General features: G+C 36.3%; 1 protein-coding gene across 4 annotated transcripts in view; it reads left to right on the forward strand.

Moving 5' to 3' along the window:
- RFT1 (RFT1 glycolipid translocator homolog) overlaps positions 1–13915 on the forward strand; it is an 82618-nt gene extending 68703 nt beyond the window's left edge. For all 4 annotated transcript variants that reach the window (XM_080386263.1, XM_080386262.1, XM_080386260.1 and 1 more), the window contains exons 6-15: positions 658–847; positions 1433–1534; positions 2890–3024; positions 3940–4018; positions 4265–4315; positions 5663–5793; positions 6997–7141; positions 8897–9002; positions 9868–10117; positions 10995–13915. In XM_080386263.1, the coding sequence (XP_080242389.1) occupies positions 658–847; positions 1433–1534; positions 2890–3024; positions 3940–4018; positions 4265–4315; positions 5663–5793; positions 6997–7141; positions 8897–9002; positions 9868–10117; positions 10995–11159 (1354 nt within the window). In that variant the 3' untranslated portion in view covers positions 11160–13915. The remainder of the gene's footprint in view (positions 1–657; positions 848–1432; positions 1535–2889; positions 3025–3939; positions 4019–4264; positions 4316–5662; positions 5794–6996; positions 7142–8896; positions 9003–9867; positions 10118–10994) is intronic.
- Positions 13916–15981: the final 2066 nt, after the last annotated feature.

Here is a 15981-nt window from a genome sequence, read left to right on the forward strand (position 1 = left end):
GTTTCATGTTCCTGAAGCAGTGTCAACAGAAGGTAATACACGTCTGCACTCCTGTGCCTAGTTTGACTTCTTAGCTAGTCACTAATCGAAGTGGCTCTGAGCTACAGTAGAGCATTGTCAACTGGCATACCTGAGGTGCAGGCATGCATTTTCTTCTGCTCGCTCTGCTGTCGCTCTCTGGAGAACCAGTGATTTCTGGAAGACTGAGATTAGCAGTTGAGTGGTGGTATCTTTATCTGTTAGAGCAAGATCCACCAAAGCTTGCTTGCCTAACCCCTGGTAACCACAGACAGTAAAAATAGTGGCCATGAGGGGTTTGCAGTATGACAGGGACCAGAATTGTTCAGTCTTAGGGAACAAGAAATGCAGATAGTTGACCTAACTTGATAACAAATATGTTATGTGCTTGAGTAGAAAATAGACAAGTCGGGGAAATGTTTTCTGTGTCTTGTAGAGAGTGCCTTAAAGATGTTCATTACAAAATAAAAAGAAATGTATTCTTGGTATAGTAAAAGTAGAAATTAAAGAAATTTATTCCTTGGGGGCTTTTTTTTTTTTTTTTTGAAAGTTATGTCTATGTGTGACATCTGAATCTACATTTCTTTTTTTATGCTAAAGTAACATTTCTATTGATTTGTTTTTACGTTAACTTTTCAGAGTCCCTTTTGGTGTGTTTTGGTCTATTTTCTTGGGCTTAGTCTGGCTACACTTTCTTGAAGTACCTGATCCTTCTGTGGTTCCTCATTATCAGGCTGGTGTGGTGGCATTTGGTCTTTCTGCAATTATCGAACTTCTGGGAGAACCATTCTGGGTTTTAGCACAAGCTCATTTGTTGGTGAGACTTAAGGTTAGTAAAGTACACGGGGTGTATGTGTGTGGAGAATTATCTTTATGGAGAAGAAATTACTGAACTAGATCTTTGTGTATTCAAGCATATTAAAAAAATGTGTGTATTGTTTAGTACTGTGTGACATAGTTGTAACATAGATATAAATTTGTACCTATTAAAGCTAGGAAGTTGGTTTATTTAGAAGTTATCACCTTACTGATCATTAAGTACTTTATCGTGAGTTTTAATCCGAGGGAGAGACACAGCTTCCACAGTTTTGCATTTCAGTTGACTGTTAGTGTGAAACTGTGAAATGCAACAATTGTAAACTTGATTGTGTGAAACAAAACTTCCCCTTTTGTCCTGTACAAAAGGACTGGCAAAGTGCAGTGGAGGGATTGTGAAACGCAAGAATGTAAAATTTACAGAGAAATCACAATCTGAGATGGCCGTCTCAGCAAAGAGACTCTGATAAAGTGTCAGTGACTTCAAAAGTCTTGTATTTCTGCATAAATTCTGTGTGTGAAACTAATGTATTTTGAAGTTGGGTGTGTGGTTAAATTTGTATTAAAATAAACATCTATGATTTTCCCTTTCTTAAAGGTAATTGCTGAAAGCCTTTCAGTAGTGTCAAAATGCATTTTGACAGTTATTTTAGTAGTCCTTTATCCTCAGTGGGGCCTCTACATTTTTTCCTTGGCTCAGGTAAGTTTCCTGTATTCTCTTTTCCTATGAATTTGTGATCCGTGTGAACTTTTATTTGCTTTTGGTATTTAGCCTGATAACTTGGGGGAGGTGAAAGAAAATGCCCCTGGGAGGTTTGACCTCGAGCAATTTGATGGAGGTACAAGAAAGCACGTTCTGTTTGCGAAGGCACATTTTGCAGTTAAGGTTATGTTATTCTGTATATGCTTTATGTTGACTCTTACGGTGAGTTACACATTCTAATGCTTGAAGACTGTTCACCACCTGGCTTCAGAATTAATGTTAGACTTTGGATTTTGCTGTGTAGAGAATATAGTCACATGTAACTTTATCAGCCTGTACCACCAACCTCGATCACCTTATCAGAAGGTGCTAATCATGTTTAATGTATTCAGGTTAAAGCTTTTTCTTTACTACAATAAAGAAGGGATATATTGGTGTCTGAGAAATAGGGTTGTGGCCTGTGCACTGTCAGTTCACCTAGAAATAAACACGTGACCCATTTCAAATGTGCACATAAGGTTATTTTTTTTTCCCCAGTTTTTGCAGCGGCTGTATATAGGTAGCTTTTATATATATACGCACCCCTATACATATATACACACCTTATATATATATATATATGTACACACATCTATATATAGGTAGCTTATAACAGCTCAAAGTTGGAGGAAAGGCAGATCAGGGGACACCTTATTGCTATCTATAACTACTTGAAAGGAGGTTGTAGCGAGGTGGGTGTTGGTCTCTTCTCCCACATAACAAGCAATAGGACAAGAGGAAACTGCCTCAAGTTGCGCCAGGGGAGGTTTAGATTGGATATTAAGAAAAATTTCTTTACCGAAAGGGTGGTCGAGCATTGGAATGGGCTGCCCAGGGGAGTGGTGGAGTTGTCATCGCTGGAGATATTTAAAAGACCTGTAGGTTTATGGTGCTGAAGGACATGGTTTAGTGGTGGACTTGGCAGTGCTGGGTTAGTGGTTGAACTTGCTGATCTTAAAAAATCTTTTCTAACATAAACGATTCCATGATTCTATGAATTAAGATATATAGACAGTGTTGACTGGGTGAATAATTGCTTTACAATTGGACTTCAAATAATCATTTTAGAAGTGCTGGGTAGAACATAAAAGTTAGCAAAGGATTGTGATAAGCTACAGATTAAAAAAAAAAGATTAATAACATTCTTGAGAGGTGTTGAAGTCTTTAGTTTAATATTTGACAGGAGTAAGGACTACTTACTAAATTTTCCCTAAATTTGGAACTCTAGTGTATAATTCTAGCAGTAATTCTACATTTGTGAGTTAATTTTATATCACTGTTAGCTTTTCTTCTTTCTTTCCCTATCTTTCCAGCTTTTGTATGCCAGTGTTCTGGTAATGTGCTATGTTATTTATTTTGGGATGTTTTTGGGATCTCCTGAAGCCACAAAGAAGTCATTTCCTGTTGCTAGATTGAAAGCTCTATTACCTAACTTGGTGGAAGATGAGGTAGGTTTTTCTTAATATTATTTCTTGATTATTTTTTTTTAAGTCTTTTTTGAGAGAGATTTGAAAATTAATTTGAGATAGTGAAGTTACTTGAGTGATTTTGGGGATATCTGCACTGTAGAAGATATGTGCAAATAAGGGGGAAATGACATACAAATTCTGTTTGTAGCTGACGTTAGTAAAGTCTTTGTCAGAAAAACGTTATGAAACTTGACCTCTTTGTGGTGATGGACTTGCTGCTGACCTACCTTTTAGTATCGTTGCACAAACCGTTAACTGGAGATAGAACATCTGCAGCGTGCAGCGGAATGACCAAGTATCACTGGATCCAAGGCAGGAAAGAAGCTAGAACCATTTTCCCTTGGATTTTGGTACTTGACTTTTCCACAAAATAAACCTGGTGGTGGTACACGGCATGCTACAGATACTCAAATATTTCTCAAAAGAAAATGAGGCAAATGAAGAAGACATTTTGGAAAAAGATGTACAGATTGAAATAAGGGCAGTTCTTGGTTGCAAGACTCCTGAGGACAGTTTGAAGAGCATTAGACGGTTGACACCCACAGTGTAGGTGGAAGTTACATTGGTGTGCTAAACAGGTAAAACAGGTAAAGAGGTTGCGGTTTTTTTCAGTCTCTAACTTTGATTAGTATTTTCTGTAGAAAGCTTTTTTGGGTACTTTATCTGCAACTACAGTAATTTTCAGCAAGGGAAGAAAGAAGGCTTTGCAGATTAGAGTGATATTGGTGCTTGAATTTAGCAATATTTTAGATTAGTTATTAGTAACTATGACATCGTGGGTTTTCTCATCAGTACAGTGAGAGCTAGTCTAGAGTATTGTACTGGTTTTGTATTTTCAGTATCTACTCTGTAGTTTCAATCATGTTTCTTACATTGCAGCACTTTTTTTTGCAGACCTTTGTTAACTGGAAGGAAGCACGGTTGACTTGGAGTTTCTTCAAACAATCCTTCTTGAAACAGATTTTGACAGAGGGTGAGGGCTAGTGAATACTATTTCCAAAATTGACTTAAAGCTTGAGAAATCACGTGTCTGTGTCTGTGTGTGACTTTCAGAGATTGTTGCCAGTAGACGTTACTAACCTGAATGAAGTTTTTGAGGGTATTCTGAACTAGGTGCTGTCCTGTTTGCCCCTCTGAGTATTTAAAATTGGAACTGTCTGAAAAAGAACAAATTCCTCAATCTTTCCCAATACTTAAGTTCTTTATTTTGAACTTACAGGTGAACGATACGTGATGACTTTTTTGAACGTATTAAATTTTGGAGATCAGGGTAAGTGTGATGGTATTGCGGAATGGTGACATAGTTTTCTTAGTCACTGCTCTTCAGGTAGTTCTGGAAATTACAAAGTATTTGATGATAACTTGAAAATCTGAGAAGATTTCAAAGCCTTTCTGACTTCGAGATACATTTCAGGGAATGATTGATGTAGATATAGAAAATAATGTAAGGTCCTGGATTTTTATTTTGGTTTTTCTTTGGATCAAAACTTACTAATCGGACATATGATACCATGTATGTGTTTTCATTTTTTAAAAAAACACTTCAGTAATATCTGATGTATTATAGTTGTCTGTATTCAGTTTTTGTAATTCTGTTTTCTGTCTTTCCTTTTGAATCTGTGTTAGAGGTTATGGCAAGAACATAATTTTTGAGATGCAATGCTATAAACACTGAATTGTTCTGTAAAAGAATTCAGTATGGTTAATGTATGGCAGTAGCCATTCAGATGCCTGAGCTGGCAGCACTTTATATGACTTGGTCTTTTATAGCTTGGGGAGCGAAAATAGGCTGTAATTACTGACACACTGATAGAAGTTTCTTGGCTGGTTTGAATTACTTTTAATTGCTGGCAGTAGTACGTTCCCCCATAAATACTGAGTGTATGCACTTGCCACCTGTAACTGCAGTCACTTCTGATTCTCCTCCCTTGCAGAACAATTGAGCTGCCTCTTACTTGAAGGCTTTTTAAAAGAGCAATGAGTACAAAAATGCCTGTATTCTCAAAATGTTAAGAAATACTGGTTCCAAGTCCTAGGAAATAAGCCAGTACCTTGTTCTGTTACTTCCCTGTGACTATGTAATGTGCTTATCCATATGCTTGACTTTGTGTACTCTCAGTGACTGCACACACACACACACACGCAGGTTTGGAGCAGTATCTTGCCAAGGATGGAAGTGCTGGTAAAATGTCATGTAGGATTGCTCTTCCACTGCAGTGAAAGTGAAAAGAATGAAGAACGTCTCACTGATATCTTCCGCTGTATCATTAAATCCTTACATTCCTGTTCTCATTCTGTGAAATTAATCAGGATCGTTTAACGTCCTCTGCAGTAAGAATTTTTAAATGTGGCTTGGTGCTGTTACGAGATTCACATCTCCGTAGTTGATGCTTTTGTCGTAGCTTTGCCATCTATGAGCGAGCTCTTTGCTGTGATTGTCAGAATTTTTAAGGAACGCTGGTTTAATGTTCCACTAAATTCTAAATTCCACTTGCTTTCCCTTTGTTTGGTGGAAATGTTAAATTAGAATTTATGTAATTGTTAAAGACTTGGAACTAAAATTAATCTAAAAAAATTACAGGTTGCTGCTATGTTGGTTTTTTTTTTCTTTTTAAAGGTGTATATGATATTGTGAGTAATCTTGGTTCACTGGTGGCCAGGTTTATCTTCTTGCCTATTGAGGAGAGTTTTTATGTCTTTTTCGCTAAAGTGTTGGAAAGAGGAAAGACTGTAAAGGATCAGAAGCAGGTATGTTTATTTTGGATTACTTATATGTTAAATGCTTGATTTTTGTTACAGAAGTTGTGTTACAGAAGTTTGTGTTTAAATTTGAGTATAAAGGCTGTTAAAATTGAAAAGTTGCAGTGGCGAACAAAAATGTCAAGTGACACTGGGCTAAAAGTAAAAGAAAATAGGTAAAATGCAAATGAAATAGAAATTAAGACGTGCAGTGGCATAGTACGGTCTTGTATATAAGTGAAGTTAACATAATCTGCTGCAAACAGTGTGATGTAAACCCTACTGTACCATGTATTTCCAGATATACTTAGGAAATTATTTAAATCATGGAAGCTTGCTGTTTCTGTTTAATAAGTATTGTCTAAAAATATTTGATTTACTTGAAAATATAAGTAGTTGTTAAGTATTAAACAACAATGTTTCCAAAGAGTGGAGTTTTGGCGAAGAAAAGAATTGTATTTTTCTGGAGCTTTTGAATTGTGTGTGGAGTATTAATGGTTAAATGAACAAGAGCTTTGTTCTGCATGAAGAGTATTCATTCGTGCTCTAGGCAAGAAATTAATGATCATGACAACTTTTTTCAGTAATCCTCCTACTTGCACGTCAGCACGCAGTTAAACAAATCCCATGTGTCAGGCCATTGGTGGGCTAAGGAAGTTGTAGGTCTATGTATGTTTTACATATAGTGTACCTGATACCTATAACTGGCAAAATGATTACAAGTTTTCACTCTACATGGTGAGATTACATTTTGTCACAAGAATTACAAGAATGCTTCTTGTAATGAGGTGGTAGAACTGACAAGTTACTTGTTCTGGTGTGGCAAATCTTGTGGTCCCATGCAGCAATAAAAATCTGAGCCACCTGTTGAGTCAAAACTGTGGCCTTGGGCTGGTGCCGTGCTCTTCTTTGCCATTTACAAACCATTAAAACGGGTGCAAATGATGTTTGTGCATTTCCTTGAACAGACATGTTCATGGCTAATATTTGTGTAGAATTTGTAGTATGTACAATGTAGAACAGAATAATAAATACATGAAAATTTTTTGAAGTTAAGATGACATGTATGGATAATTAAATAGCAAAGGGTAAGTTTCACACCCTTTTACAGTGTACAAACTGATGGGTTTTTTTCCTGCGGAGTAGCTTTTGAGTGTGAAAATAACCTTAGTATTGATTCAGATTCACATAACCGACTACATTTTTTTTCAGGATGATATTGCTATGGCTGCAAATGTATTAGAATTGCTGTTGAAACTTGTGCTTCTGATTGGCCTTACCATCACGGTGTTTGGCTATGCCTATTCTCAGCTGGCTCTGGATATTTATGGAGGCTCAATGCTGAGTTCTGGAACAGGTAAAGATTTATAGAGCTGGCAAAAAAGCCATTCTTTAAAAAGAGAAACTGCAGCTGTTATGAATTACTGGATAAATCAGCAGATTTTTTTTTTCCTTTGAAACTCCTATTGAAATCAGTGACTTCTGAAATATTCCTTCTGTAGCTGGACCCTGTGTAAATCTCAGTTCCTAGCTGATCTGTCTTGGGTTAAGATTTAGCAGCTTCTCAGAGGAGGTTTTTTTGTTGCATTTCTGCTTGGAGATCTTGCCTGTGTGCCATTGTGGGAGAGTTCTAGCTTCATTTTCCATTTCACATCTATTAAAATGAAGAGAAAGTTACAGGGAAGATAAAAGCATGTGACAGTTTATTGTGTTCAGGACAGTTGCACCTGTTAAGAGGTCTGTACCTTCAAGCCACAACCTTGGAATATTGCTTATTGGATATTAAAATTAATTGCGATTACCTCGTTCAGTGTTAAGATCATTTGATATATTCTAACTCCCAAGGACACACTTTTATTTTTAAGTATCAAGCATTTATATATTTTTGCTTTAGACCCTTATCTGTTATTTGGAAGCTGGTGCTTCATTTGTATAGTGATTTTTAGGAAAACCCTGTGTCTGCATAACCAGGAAAAGATGTTAATAACTTCTGCATGTTGTTTTGATTTGTCTTGTTGCTGGTTCTGTCAGATATGTTTTAATTTTGAAAGCAAATGTGGAAGTTAGTCATTCTGGACTCTGGCAGCCAACTCTTTTTTATGAAGATGATGTATTCTGTCCCTCTTTCTCTTCAAGAATGAGTGTCTGGGCCTAATCTTTTAGACATGTTTACTTGACTGGAAAGGACTGTGCTTGGGAATATGGATGCAAGTCAAGAGACTCATGAGTAATTTTTTTTTTTTTTAACCTAATGGTAATGTGTGAAAATGAAATGTTGGAGCGTGTGTACTGACTGACTTGACCAGGTATTAATGGTTATATTCATTTGGATATTTTTGTTCTTTCTGAGTGCTCTTTGGTCTAATGTTTTTATGCAAACTTGAAAAGAAGGTCTTCAGCTATGCCCCATGTCTGCAGTGTATTTACTGCTCACTGGGCAGTTCTTTAGAACTGAAACAGAAGGAGACTGGGTAATGTGAACTACATTGCAGCCATCAAAAAGGAGTATTTGTGGATGCACACTAACTTGTAAAAAAAGCATGGGTTTTTTTCCTAGTGTTGTAATTAATAGAGGACAAGAAAAAGATTTAAGGTCTGAATGGAGAATCTTGAAGTAACATAGAGATTATCTCTGACCCATAAAAATCTGAGTATCATTTTTCGTGTAGCAGTGTTGAATGTATTGTACAGCCTTTCTCTTTTTCTTGCTGTTGTGTTCAAAATATAAATTTTATTGCTTTTATTACCTCATAATGACTATTGGATTCATTTTCACAAATTTTGATACAATAGATGATTTGGGTTATGGTAAATAGTATTTTTTAATTAGAAAACCGCTTAAAATACTTTTTTTGATGGGTATCTTTTCTGTTACTATAACAACTACTACTCTTGGATATTTTCATGATTTTTTTTTTTTCTTACAAACTTTTCTTCTGCCTTATTTGTGTTCTTGTCAAGGTATCTAGACAGGAAAGTTGTTAAGTGAACTTAAGTTTTTGTTATTAGTGATAACATTGCAGCTTTTATCTCTTGGTATCAGTGAGTATAAAACCAATGTGGTTTTATGTAAGAAATAATTATCTACTTACCATTCTAATGTGTTTCTTAGGTCCAGATCTCCTCCGATGTTACTCATTATATGTCCTATTTCTTGCTATCAATGGAGTAACAGAGTGTTTTACTTTTGCTTCGATGTGCAAAGAAGAGGTGGACAGGTAGGAAATAGTGTCCCCAGAATATTCCTGTAATTAATTTGCATGTGGTTTGCTTGGAGTTCAGTATGAGAACAGAACAGTTGTTCTGTGTGGATATGCGCTTGGAAATCTTGCAACTGTTAAATTTTTTCATGTGCTGTTACTGGACATCAGGTACGCTTCTGAGTGTTCCAAGTTGTGGGTCTGAATTCTGTGGTTTATGTACTTTAAGTAGGAGGATGGGCTAGATGACCTGAGGTCCCTTCCAGCCTGCTTTATTTCTTGATTCTGTGTTCATCCTGGGTTATTGACTTTGAAGCCTGGTTGCCTTCCCAGTGCTACCATCAAGCTTTTCTCGTTTACGTAGCGGCTGTCACTAACAAGGCCTTTCCAAATTAATTTTGATGAGGTCTACTTTTTATAGTCAAAGTAGTATCGTCTTAAACTTAGCAAGGGCTGCTTTCATGACACCTTTAAAATGTACGGTTGTTTTCAAAGTTGCTGTTTAGAGCAGAAACTAAATAAAGCATCATCTTTTGCTGAGCATTATTTTTCTTTAATATATTCCTAAAATAAAATAGCAAAAAATCCACGTTTTTACATTACTGATCATGGTTACTAAATTTGACTTTCTGAAAAGAGTATACAGCTGATTAGTAAAACAGAATTTCCTTCACATAATGTAGTACTTGATTTTTTTGATGTATTTTTCATTCTTGCAATGATTTTTTTGTTACCATCTTGCTTCTCAAACTTGTTGTCTCCCATTAGAAAATGGTAAAAGAATTTCTGTTGCTTGTTTTAGAAAATAAATTGTGGTATTTCTTCAAAGTTAGTAAATAAACACTGTAACTGTGCATTTTGAAATTGTTTCTTTTTTTCCTAGGTACAATTTTGTTATGCTGGCCTTGTCTTTCACATTTCTGTGCATCTCTTATTTCTTGACCCACTGGCACGGCAGTGTAGGCTTTATCCTTGCCAACTGCTTTAACATGGGTATTCGAATAGCTCACAGCATCCACTATATCTATGATTACTTCAAAGAAAGCACTTACAGACCTTTGACAGGCTTGCTTCCATCGCCGGTTTTGGTGCTCGTTTATATCATAAGTGGAGTAATCACCGGTTTCTCAGAGGTAAGCATCTTTCTCAGATTTTGCTTTCACCGTGAAGGGTAGTGTCAAATGACTTTTGTGTCCTCAAGCAGAGAAATACTGTTAGCAAAAAAGGCTTACGAGGACAGGCTGGAAGACTTCCATTACAGGCAAGGCAACATATAATATTAAGAGATTTTATCTTTGATACACTTTCTGTAGGTGGCAGAGAACTTTGTATCTAATAAGTAAAACAAAATTTAACACATTCCTGCTGTCTGTAGATAAATCCATGTCCTTAGTTGTTAATAATAATTGAAATTTTGCAGTAGCACAAAGAAATTGTTACTAAAAATTCTGTAATAAAAAAGTGATAGAGGAAAAAGAACCAAAACTAGAACAGAAACAAAAATTGCTAAGAGCACGTTTATCACACTTATTCAGACTGCAAGATCATAATTGCACAGACTAATTATTACTTATACAGTAGCATTTCAATATACAAAAATTTTATAGATTGAAAATCCATTATGCCTTGGAAAGGAGAGCTTTATGTTTTGGGGTGGGAGATACCCAGTTTCATTAGAAAATAGCTTAATGCATTGCTGCAAAGTAGCAGGCTTGCATGATGGCATCAGCAGAGTTTTCCTAATATCTCAACATATTTCTGCATGCCAGATAACAGTAATTTCCACATTTACCAGCTACTACTCGATGCTCATTTTTTGTTGACAGAATTTTCTTAAAGCAAGTGGTGTGACTACTAGAGATGATTTATTGTAGGATCCGTGCATGTGGCAAAACCATGCTCAGCTTGATGGTGTTGTTAGCATGATCAGGAGAGGTGTTAGACCTTATTGAGACAGGAAATATACTTTGTGCTGACTATTTTTCCTTTAATTGCTTATTTCCTTTGCAGGTATTCTTCTGCTGCAGCAAGGGTTGGATGGCAAGGCTGATTCATGTTGGCATGGGCGCCCTGTGCTTTGCAGCAACCTTCATTACCATGTTCTGCACAGAGACCAAGCTGATCCACTTTGCCAGAAGCCAGTTCCTCTATCGGTATATGAAGAAAGGAACATGAAATAGTCATGTGCAGAACAGTTCTTGTACATGCTTGCAGTAAAGGATGCAAGATCTGTGTAGAAGAAGGTTTGCACATGTGTTGATTGGAAGCATTGATAGCGAAGTGGCAATGTAAAAGGTTGCCAACTGAATATTACTTTGTCTTCTAAACTGGTCAGTACAGTGAAAGAGAGCTGAGTAATTTTCTCCTTATTCAGCACTCTTTTCTAAAGTTTTCTTCAAACAGCCTCTTTGGTAAGAGATGTAAGATACACGCTTCTGACATAACCGGGTTGACAGATGTCATGGAGAGACCTCCTGTTCTTACCATTGGGAGAGCACATGTATGAAGACATCATACGGTTTACATCTTAAGATGTAATTAAGAATGTCCTTATTTGGCATGGTTGGCTGCTTAACTGGTTAGAAAATAAATAGTCTGACAAAAAAAAAACAACAAACCACAACAAAACCCATAAAACAAAAGCTGAAGAAAACGGTAGCGCAAGGACCAATAGCAATGTGACTGTTACTGAAGCAGAACATAATGCGGTGCAGAGAGATTGAGTTGTCGGTGTTTTGAATTGTAAAATGGAGAGGTTTACATGCAAATTAATGGAATATGTAGCACGTGTCTGTGCTAGGTATGTAAGATTATTTCATTCAGTATATCATTTGTTTATGAGGGTATTAATTTGTCAAAAATACTCTGAAGCCTTAGTTAAATGAAAAAAGAGGTTTTGAGCAGCATTTTATAGAAGGTGTTAAGTACAGTCACGCTGATGCTGAAGTTCCGGAAGGTTAATCATAAAGCTTCTTACTTTTGCTCCATTGTTCTTTGGTTTTCTCTGAGATTTTTATATGCCAGGATGAACAGATTTGTCTCAATAAAAATTATTTTGTCTTGTCGGTGAAATCAAATGTAAAAAGTTTAATAAGATTTCTTTCAAGGATTTATGCATATTGAAACTTTCATTATTGGATAGAAAAATGCTACTTTCTGTTGCAATCAGTTTTTCTCATGTCTTGTTTTTTTACTTGTTCAGTCTTAACCTTTGTATTGATCAGGTTTTTTTGAATTGTTGAAAACTTGGACATTCAGAAGTTGTAAGATTAGATGTTAGGTTTACGATTGGTCTATTTTATTGCTGTTCTAAGATCTGAATTTGGTGGTTCCAGAATGTACAAGTAGCAGGTTTGTAGTGATCAGTATTCGCTTTGCAGTGTTTTGGGTGGACCAAAAAACATCAAGCAATGAAAAATATATGCTCAGACATGTACAGTTGAAAGCTTTTAGTTTAATTATGTAACAACTCTGCAGATCCTTAGACCGCTTAAAAAAATACTTCACTGTAATGGCATTGTGGAGTTCATCCTGGTAACTATAGCTCAGTGGGAAATCCTATCCGGTATCTGGTTTTGGTTTGGTACTGTTGGAAACATTTTCTAAACTCTGGTAACTTCAACTTGAAGAATATTGCCAGAGATACTGTATATGAGAATTTGGTGACTGAAAAATTAGCACAGAGAAGCCAAAATGTGATAGTGGAAGGAGAAAGATGCACTTCCTCAGCTCATGGTGGTGTCTCCGTTGCCTGGCTGGAAGGTAGTCGATAGAGACTTGCTGGATCTTCTGAAGTTATGAAATCTATCAAAATACAACAAACTACATTGTTCTGTCCTGTTAAGTGAATTGGGTGGTTCTTTGCCTTTAAAATTTTTCTGTTCCGAGTTGTCTTGCAGCTTTTTTTCTCGTTTCTATCAGTTATGGAGTTCGTTTTGAAGTACAGCACCGTATATTACAGGGGGTTGAAACTTCTTTTTATTATAAATTGTCAATGCATACGGTTTCTTTTCCTTTATTTACTTGTTCATCATTTTTTAAAAAAACAAGAAGGTTGAACTTCCGGACTCTTTTTAGGGTCTGACTTTTTCTTCCTGACTTTGGGACCTTACTGTGGAAATACCTCTATCTGTACAGTGAATTTTAGTAACTACTTGGAAGGAGAAATTTTGTATAGCCCTGAACTTAAAGTGCTTAGGAGAACGAAGAATTTTCCATACCAATGAGCTTGTGTCATGCTGTCTTATCTAGTCTTTTGATCTGGGCTGTACAGTGATACTACTACTGCTGCTAGTATTGTCATAAATAGGGTGATGTGAGATCTCACTGTTCAGCTAGTGAGCTGTGTTGTCTCTCAGATCCTTTTTCACATGAATGCTGTGTATGCATTTAAAGAATTTTCGGTTTTGAACTGATTGGATTTCATATTGGAATGGCTTATAAATATATCTTGCATCTCAACAAGTGAATACGATTTCGTATGAATCAGGAAGACATTTAAGATGGCTTAATCATTGCTCATTTGCAAATTAAGGATACATTGCTCTTAAAGTTGATCTGTAAGCAGTTCAGTGCTGGTTGGTAGGGTTTTGTGGTTTTAAAAAAAATGTGGTTTATGTGGCAGGAAACTGCAAGGAGGGACAGGAAGTATAGGTCTATGAAGCTGGCTCCTGGTTTCTTATTTATCTGTGTGATTCTTCATGTAAAAGCTGTTAATTGCTTTCTTTCTAAAGAAGCAAACTGTCAAACTCGGAGACAAAATTGAGATTAAACTTGACCAAAGTTCCCTTTTGTTTACTGTTCTGCCAGTCTGTCAAAGGCGCAATGGGGTGCTTCTCTATAAATTTCATGAAGCTGTTTTGCACTGTTCTGAAATCCTTTAGTTCAAGCCAAAGGAGAATTAAAGTGTATTCTTAAAGAAAAAAATATTATTTCATACATAGTGCTGTGGGTTTTTTAACAGTTGTATGAATTACGTTCAGATGACTGTAAGAGATGATGATTATATAATAGGATAATACTGAATAAAATTTATTTCCCTTAAATTTTGTTTTTGTCTTCTAGTTGAGGCTTATTTGGAGTGTTGTTTGTATCTTTGGTACATATGATCCTTAAATTTGGTTAGATTTTCTAGGCTCTTTTATATTTAAATTCATGTATCAGCCTAGAAACTTATATACCATTTCCTAACACACACATTGATAAAATTTACTGTAGTATTTTTGTAAGAAGTGGCATCATTGTAGTCACTTTTTTTTCCTCTTTGTTTTTGTTGAAATGTATGTTTGTATGGATTGGAATGACCAAGTTTCTTTGTGTGCTTTTAAACAATGCATTGCTGTGATAAAAGCTATTTAAATGGCCGGAATGAACCTGATAGTTAATGAATTTTGTGAGTTGGATTATGCCGCAACTGCCAATACAGGTGGTGTTCGCTACTATCCAAGTAACCAAAGTTCAACGGCTTGTTCTTTTCTAGTATTGTAAATATTTTATTTGTAGGGAAGTAGGGAGGGGGGAGCATATGTGCAGCTTTTCTTAATTTTTATTAGGTTTTTTTTTGTTCGAGGGTGTTTTTTAGGAAAAAAAAAGGAGTTAAAGCTTTACCTTAATGGTTAATCTGCTTTAGTAGGCACAAAAGGCAATAGATGTAAGCTTGAATGCTTACCAGAGTTTACCAAACCTAAGAGGTGTTGACTTATTAGTTCATATGAAGGGTTGCCTGAGTAAGTACTTTGAGGTCAGCAAGGCCTAATTTGATGGCTTCTGGGTAAACTTTTAAATTATTTTTGTGGATTTTGTATTTCTTGCTGTTTGAACATCATAGTTTTTTGTGGCTTAATTACCCGTATTTTAAAGATAATACTGAAGAGAGAGGATCTGAGGCTTTTTGAACTGTATCAACGCATCAATACATCTGCTGAGATGTAATGATTTTGTTTGGCACAAAATACATAACTCATTTGCATTCTGATAGTGCTATGTAAATGTAGTTCATTTTCATTATAAGCTTAAAATGAAGTTTGAAGCTCTCCACATCTGATGTACAGCTGGGCCATGGAAACGAAGTGCAAGGCATGCTCCAAAAGCGTTAGCAGCTGGGGGATCTGAACAAAACAGTGATAGGAAGTGCCTGTCTATTGCATTTTGGATTACTTCCACAAAAAGATGTTTTGTTCTCTTGAGTTTGTGGACCAGAACTGTGGTTCATGCACTACCTTGTGATTTAGAAGGAGGAATGAACCCTTTTCAGTTGGGATGTCTGTAACTGCACACTGTGCAGTGAGCTTCATTGATGGGATTTGATGAGTGAACACTTGCATGTTCGGCCGAGGTAGGGTAGTTGCTTTTCTTCAATTGTGAGGAAAGGTAAAACAACTCTGTTTTGTGTCTTGTCAGGCTTGCTCATTAGTTCTGGTAGGCGAGCATCTAACAGAGCTCTGCGTGTTGATTTGCTAGCTAGGTTTTGTGATTCACGGATCCGTCTGTGTTCTGCGTGACTTATTTCCAAAGTTTTATGCCATCTCACTGAATTGAGAAAGCGGAAAGGACTGTAACACAGCTGTCCTCTTGGTTATATCTGTAACCCTTTAAGAAGACTGAAATAATTAAAGCTGTGTTGGGAAGAAAAAAAAGATTGAGTGATAGCAGTCCTTAACACAGATAAAGTATATGAGTAGTTCTAATCCAATAGAATAATATTTTGTTCTTTGGAGAGACAGCTTCAAAAAGGGTAGAAGATAACATAGCTTGGGAGAAGACTGCAGTTTTGCCCATAACTTTCTTGAATGCAGGAATATTTGAGATACTTGCTCCCTCACAACTCCTCCGTGAGAGGGAGGAGTGTGAGACAAGGCACTGATGGTGTTCCAGAGAGACTTGTGTCTCAGAGCAACTGAGCCATAGTTGTGCACTACCTGTGAGAGAGAGCATTGTGATCACTTGTGAATATCTTCAATTCATTCCTTTTTTTTGTTTGGCTTTTTTTTTTTTTTTC

Source organism: Falco punctatus (genome assembly GCF_963210335.1).
Source record: "Falco punctatus genome assembly, chromosome: 4".
Taxonomy (NCBI): Eukaryota; Metazoa; Chordata; class Aves; order Falconiformes; family Falconidae; genus Falco; species Falco punctatus.